Raw genomic sequence first — 6,543 nt, 5'->3', positions numbered from 1 at the left:
CAATCACAAAAAAAAAAAAAAAAAAAAAAAAAAAAAAAAAAAAAAAGAGAGAGAGAGAGTTTTAGAAAGGGATTGAATGTAGATCCCAGTTCCTTTACTGCCTCGCTGGATAACTTTGGGCAAATTATACAACCTCTCTGAGCTCTGGTTTTCTTTTTTCTTTCTTTTTTTAATTATTTTTATTGAGCTGTATATTTTTCTCCATTCCCCTCCCTTCCTCTCCCCTCCCCTTCTACCCTCTCCCAGGTCCCCATGCTCCCAATTTACTCAGGAGATCTCATCTTTTTCTACTTCCCATGTCTCTCTTAGGGTCCTCATTGTTGTCTAGGTTCTCTGGAATTGTGAATTGTAGACTGCTTTTCTTTGATTTATATCTAAAAGCCACTTATGAGTGAGTACATGTGATATTTTCTTTCTGGGTCTGGGTTACCTCACTCAATATGATGTTTTCTAGCTCCATCCACTTGCCCACAAATTTCAAGATGTCATTTTTTTCTGCTGTGAAGTACTCCATTGTGTAAATGTACCACATTTTTCTTATCCATTCTTTGGTTGAGGGGCATTTAGATTGTTTCCAGGTTCTGGCTATGACAAACAAAGCTGCTATGAACATAGCTGAGTACATGTCCTTGTGGCATGATAGAACCTCTGGTTTTCTTACAATCGTGTCAAAGTCTAGACATCATCAGTGCCTAATCTTAACCCAGTCCTAAGAATGGCACCGTGAGGGCCTGTGAGATGGCTCAGCAGGTGAAGATGCCTTCTGCCAAGCCTGACATCAGAGTTTGATCCCTGGACCCTAGATGGTGGAAGGAAAGAACCGACTCCCTCACACTGTCCTCTGACCTCCACGTGTACACTGTAGCATGTACACAGGCTCACGCATGCACACGTGCACACCCAACCCAAATGATGCTGATGGGTGCCAACACTGAGGAGGCAACTTAGGGTACGGACTAGAAAAAGGGTCTGAGAACAGAAGCTGAGGAGGGGGGGCGAGAAGTGAGCCTTCCCTCACACTAACCTGTTCCCCACAAGAAGTGAGCCTTCCCCCACACTAACCTGTTCCCCACAAGAAGTGAGCCTTCCCCCACACTAACCTGTTCCCCACGAGAAGTGAGCCTTCCCCCACACTAACCTGCTCCCCAACTCCCCTCTCCTCAGGGTGTCTTCATCTTAGTGTTTGGCTGCCTTACAGACAAGAAGGTGAGTGCCCAGTTAGCCCCCCACACTCCTGACCAAGAGGCCAAAATGTCCTCGGCACAAGCAGGTATCTGTCTACCTTCCCTTCAGGTACTAGAGGCCTTGCGCAAACGCTTCCAGGGTACCCGGTCCTCCAACTCTGCCATCTCCCTGGTGAGTTGCCCCAAGCCTCAGCTGTCTGTGAGATGTGGCCAGCCATCCTCCAGCCCTCCCCAGGAGAAATGGACCCAGCTCGGAGAGGAGAGTTAGGGGCTCTTTTGCAGCAAGCAGCTTTCAGACTCAGTTTCTCCAGCTGCAGGGATGGGGAGGTGGGCAGACCAGCATGCACAGTCAGAATGGGGTTTGGGGGTTGTGGGTGACCACCTGGACAGTGGTGACACCCCACTTCATAGACTCCCCCATTTAACACTCTGTTCCATCTCAACATTTGGAGGGAAAAAAAGTTGGGCCCCGTGGGACCTATGTAGCTGATCCCAAAGTTCCCGGAAGGGCTGGCGAGACTATCCGAATGGATATAGCCTCCTCACAGTTGGGTGGGCTGTAATAAAGATCACCCCAGCTGGACCTTTCTGCTTCTCCCTAGGCTACAAATGAAACCTACACCTCGGAACCCAGCAAAGAAAGAAGTGAACATGCCAGGTGAGGGGAAGAAGCAGAGTGAGTAATGGAGGGGAAAGAGGCTGTAGCAAGAGTCTCCAGGCCAAGTCTCCCCGACGCTCCCCCGACGTGGGGGGGGCGGGGGGGTTAGATCCAGAACAAGCATATCCTAAGCATATCCTGACGCCCCAGATCTTAGGTTTATTAGGTTTACACTTTGAGAAAGGGTCTCGCTAAGTTACCAAGGCTGGCCTTGAACTCACCCTAACCAACAGGACGCGACCTTGTGATCTCCCTGCCTCCACCACCCAGGTGATTGGCCAACAGGCATGTGACATCATACCTAACTCCGCCCAACTTCCTGGCAAGCAGCTCCCAAACCCAGCAAAGCCTTACCCCAGCGGGTGTGGCCATCCCTGAGTGAGCAGCGGTGCAAAGGCAAAGCAAATTAACCAGGATCTAGCTCATCCCAGAGATTCCCTTCCATGATACCAACTTTTAAATTATCTGGAAAAACCTTCGCCTCAGTTAGATGTGGTGTGTATCACTGTAAGCAGGAGGAGCAGGAGTTCAAGTTCAGTCTAGACTACATAGTGAGAACCTGTCCAAGCAAGAACAGAGAAACTATATCCAGACCTGTTCATTTAACGTGTGTGTGTCCGTCTGTCGGTGCGTGTCTGTGTGTTACACCAACCAACCAATCCGGCCTTGAATGACTTGCCCTAGTGGGTCTTCTATCAGGAGAGGAGAGTTGTTTACACAGGAAAGCCAGAGTGTCCTGTCCCCAGCCCCCAGCTTCAGGGCGACCTCCGTTCCAGGATGAACCACGCGTAAGCTCACCTTCCTGGCAAGGGAGGTGAGGGCTTGTGCTGGAATCCACCAGATGAGTCCCAGGCCGTATTCTGAGCACTCTCCACTCCTTGCTCAGAAAGACAGGTTTTCGTTTTCATCAGTCACAGGCAGCTCCTCATGCGGCTCAGCAGTCCAGAGCCCCTGGTGTCCAAGCAAGACGCATGAAAAGAATTAGCGAAAGCTACCTAGTGACCTGATGAAAAAGCCTGCTTTTGCTGAAAAAGCAAAAGAAAAAAAAAATACAAACAGATGTCAACATTCCAGAGAACTACAAGAAAAGCAGTTTTAATCAGCAATGAACTCAACAGTGTGTGTGACAGACACAAGGAAAATGTTTTTAATGTCACTACTGAGTGATTCCTTTGTTCTTTCTTTTTGATAGTTATGAAGAAAATATGACTGATTGACAGGAACCTGTGATCTTCCGAACACTGAAGATTAAGGACAGCATTCATTTTCTTTGGGGACAGTATTTAGTTACAAAGTCCTTTTGTTGGTAGTTTTTTTTTTTTTTAACTCTTTACTCTTTGGCTCTTGGGGGGGGGGGCGCCACCCAGATCCCAAATAATTCACGTAGAAACATATTCTTACTTATAAATGCCCCACCTTAGTTTGGCTTACTCTAGCCAGCTTTTCTTAAATTATCCCATCTTTTGCCTCCGGGCTTTTACCTTTCTCTGTTTCTGTATAACTTTCTTCTTATTCTGTGGCTGGCTCCTTGAGTTCTCCCCCTTTTGTTTCTTGATCCCTTTTCCTCCCAGATTTCTCCTTCTATTTATTCTCTCTGCCGGCTGGTCCGCCTATCCTTTCTCCTGCCTTGCTATTAGCTGTTTAGTTCTTTATTAGACCAATCAGGTGTTTTAGACAGGCAAAGTAACGCAGCTCCACAGAGTTAAACAAATGCAACATTAAAAAGAAATGCAACAATCTTTGCATCATTAAACAAATGTTCCACAGCATAAACAAATGTAACACACCTTTAACTAATATTCCATAATAGTCCTTACTAATATAGCTGTCTTTAAAACACATCAAAAGACATCATTTACTAGTCGATAAAGTTGCGCATACGCGGCATAGAAAAAATCCAAAGTGATAGTGAATTTGCCTATTAAAGCAGATGACTGAAAATTAAACAACAGGAAACTTTCTACAGTACTCTCTTAAACAGGGAGGAAATAAAAATGCATTTGCTCAGGCTGTCAAGAGAAGAGCCTGACTATTTTGTATTACTAACTATAAACGTACTATTGGAAAAGGTAATGTCAGTCTTTGGGAAGTGCTTTACAACAAATTGCCAAGTTTACATTTACTTATATAACCATAATAAAAAGCTGACGACGCATGGACTGTGTGTTTCATAGCAGAGCAGTAGAATCGACAGCAACTTTAGAACTGTCTCACAGAGAAGATGATCAGTCGGTTTCCTAGTGGTCCAAGGTTTTCAAGTGGCCCAAATGTCTCTGGAATAGTTGTTTTACCAATCTTTATATCTTGCTTTTGCAACACATGCAATGTTCTGTAATAGCCAGGTGTAGTGGTGTGAGTTTTTAATCCAGTACTCAAAAGGCAGAGGCAGGCAGATCTCTGAGTTCAAGGTTAGGATGGTCTACAAAGTGAGATCCAAGACATCCAGGGCTACCCAGAGAAATCCTGTCTCAAAAACCAATCCCAATCAAACCAAATGAACACAGAAAAATGTCCTGTATTCTTTCTTTCCTTGTTCTGCTTCTCATTTTCTGTATTTATGGGTGCTTTGTCTGCATGTATGTCTGTGTACCACATTCGTACAGTGCCTAAGAGGCCAGAAGAGGGTGTCAGATCCCCTAGAGTTACCCATAGCTATGAGCCATCTTGAGAGGGCTGGGAATTGAACCCAGGTCTCTAGAAGAGCAGCCAGAGCTCTTGATGGAAGAGCACTCTCCAGTCTTTGTTTGCATCCTTTAAGATTTAGGAAAAGGTGAAGTCCTTCTATCTTTAACCTAAAAAATAAAAAAAATCAATAATCAATATAAAATAAATGAATCAGGGTAGTATGTATAGAAACAAAGAGGCACATTTGAATGACACTTGAAAGGGATGGATTAAGGCAGGACAGAAGAGTAAGATGCAAGAAGACAGGACAATAAAGCATCTGGCCAAGGCAGGCAGTGGTGCACACGCTTTTAATTCCTGCACTCGGAAGGCAGAGGCAGACAGATCACTGTGAGTGTGACTGGTCTACAGAGCGAGTTCCAGGACAGGCTCCAAAGCTACAGAGAAACCCTGTTTTGAAAAACAACAAAAACGACCTCTGACTAAATTAACAATGGGAAAGGGAATGACAGGTTTTTGAGAAAATATATAAGAGCAATGAAAAATTTCTGATGAGTCAGTCTTCCTAATTTACATGATCTATGGATTTTTTTTATAAAATGGGATGAAAACATTAACTGTTAAAATAAGACTGGAGAGTCAACGAGATGGCTCAGCAAATAAAAGTGCTTGCCATTTGAGCCTGACGACCGAATTTGGTCATCAGAACCCACAAATGGCGGCAGGAGAAAACGGACTCTCCAAAGTCATCCTCGGACCTCCACTTGAGTGTCGTGAGTGCCCGTGCCCACCCCCACCTACATGCAAGATGACTTAAAAAGGAAATGGCCAGTGAGCCAATAAATGTGCAAAGTCTTCTCTGCAGTCTCAGTAAACATGACTCCTCAAAGAGGCAGCGGGTAAGAGCAGTTAGGACAAATCCACATGCAGGGCTCAGTAACATGGGGAAGCTGGGGAAGTGGTTAGGCTACAGAGCTAAGCAAACAAAGAGCTCCCAAGCAGCATCACGCTATGGGACTTTGGATTGTTCAGATATCCCTAAAGAGGAGAGAGATCAGTGTTAACAAGGGCTCCAGGGCAGTTTTGTTTTTACTTTTGTTGTTTAATCTGTCGCTAGCTTATTTGGGACTTTCCCTTTTTCTTCCCTCTCCCCTACCCCCAGACAGGGTTTCTCTGTATATCTCTGGCTGTCCTGGAACTTGCTCTGTAGACCAGGCTGGCTTCAAACTCACAGAGATCTGCCTGCCTCTGCCTCCCGAGTGCCAGTATTAAAGGCGTGTGCCACCACTGCCCAGCTTATATGGATCCCTTGGGTCTCTCAGGTCTCTCTCTCTCTCTCTCTCTCTCTCTCTCTCTCTCTCTCTCTCTCTCTCTCTCNTCTCTCTCTCTCTCTCTCTCTCTCTCTCTCTCTCTCTCTCTCTCTCTCTCTCTCTCCCTGTGTGTGTGTGTGTGTGTGTGTAGTGTGTATATGTGTCTCTCCCTCTTTCACTTTTTGTTCTTCGACGAGGTTTCTCTATGTAACCCTGGCTGTCCTAGAACTTGCTCTATAGATTAGGTTAGCCTTTATTTTATTTATTTATTTTTGAGTCAGGGTTTTGCTGTAGCTTTGGAGCCTGTCCTGTAAACTAACTCTTGTAGACCAGGCTGGCCTCAAACTCACAGAGATCCGCCTGCCTCTGCCTCCCGAGTGCTGGGATTAAAGGCATGAGTCACACTCACCTGACGAGGCTAGTCTTGAACTCAGAGATCCACCTGCCCATCAACATCCAGCTTAGGACTTTTCAATGAAGAAGAATCATTGTTTGGGGGCCTGGGAGGGTGTTGGAATGGATGACTCAAATCCTGGCAGTGGTGCTGTCTTAGGGGAATGTATCGTTAAAGAGAAGAGTGGGGGCCACCACGCAGCTCCCAAGTAAATCACTCACACAGAGGCTTATTCTTATGTATAAATGCTTGGCCTTAGCTTTGCCTGTTTATAGCCAACTTTTCTTAAATTATCCTGTCTACCCTTTACCTCTGGCCTTTTTGTTTTTTCTTACGTCTTTTTCTCATACTTTCACTTGTACTCTGTGGCTG

At 45.4% G+C, this 6,543-nt stretch overlaps 1 protein-coding gene across 5 annotated transcripts in view; it reads left to right on the top strand.

Annotated features, from left to right (window-relative positions):
• Adgrf3 (adhesion G protein-coupled receptor F3) overlaps positions 1–5,835 on the top strand; it is a 21,214-nt gene extending 15,379 nt beyond the window's left edge. For 2 of the 5 annotated variants that reach the window (XM_050125887.1, XM_050125886.1), the window contains 4 exons: positions 1,165–1,206; positions 1,294–1,356; positions 1,787–1,842; positions 3,035–5,835. In XM_050125887.1, coding sequence (XP_049981844.1) covers positions 1,165–1,206; positions 1,294–1,356; positions 1,787–1,842; positions 3,035–3,059 — 186 coding nt within the window. In that variant the 3' untranslated portion in view covers positions 3,060–5,835. Of the gene's footprint in view, positions 1–309; positions 392–1,164; positions 1,207–1,293; positions 1,357–1,786; positions 1,843–3,034 lie in introns of those variants that run through there. The other 3 variants (XR_007589240.1, XM_050125888.1, XM_050125889.1) reach the window with 3 other exon arrangements.
• The last annotated feature ends 708 nt before the right edge of the window (positions 5,836–6,543 follow it).

Source organism: Alexandromys fortis, unplaced genomic scaffold (assembly GCF_014885135.2).
Source record: "Alexandromys fortis isolate MF-2015 unplaced genomic scaffold, M_Fortis_MF-2015_v1.1 scaffold_252, whole genome shotgun sequence".
NCBI lineage: Eukaryota > Metazoa > Chordata > Mammalia > Rodentia > Cricetidae > Alexandromys > Alexandromys fortis.
The sequence above is the reverse complement of the archived record's forward strand: the minus strand, read 5'-3'. Positions and strand labels throughout refer to the sequence as shown.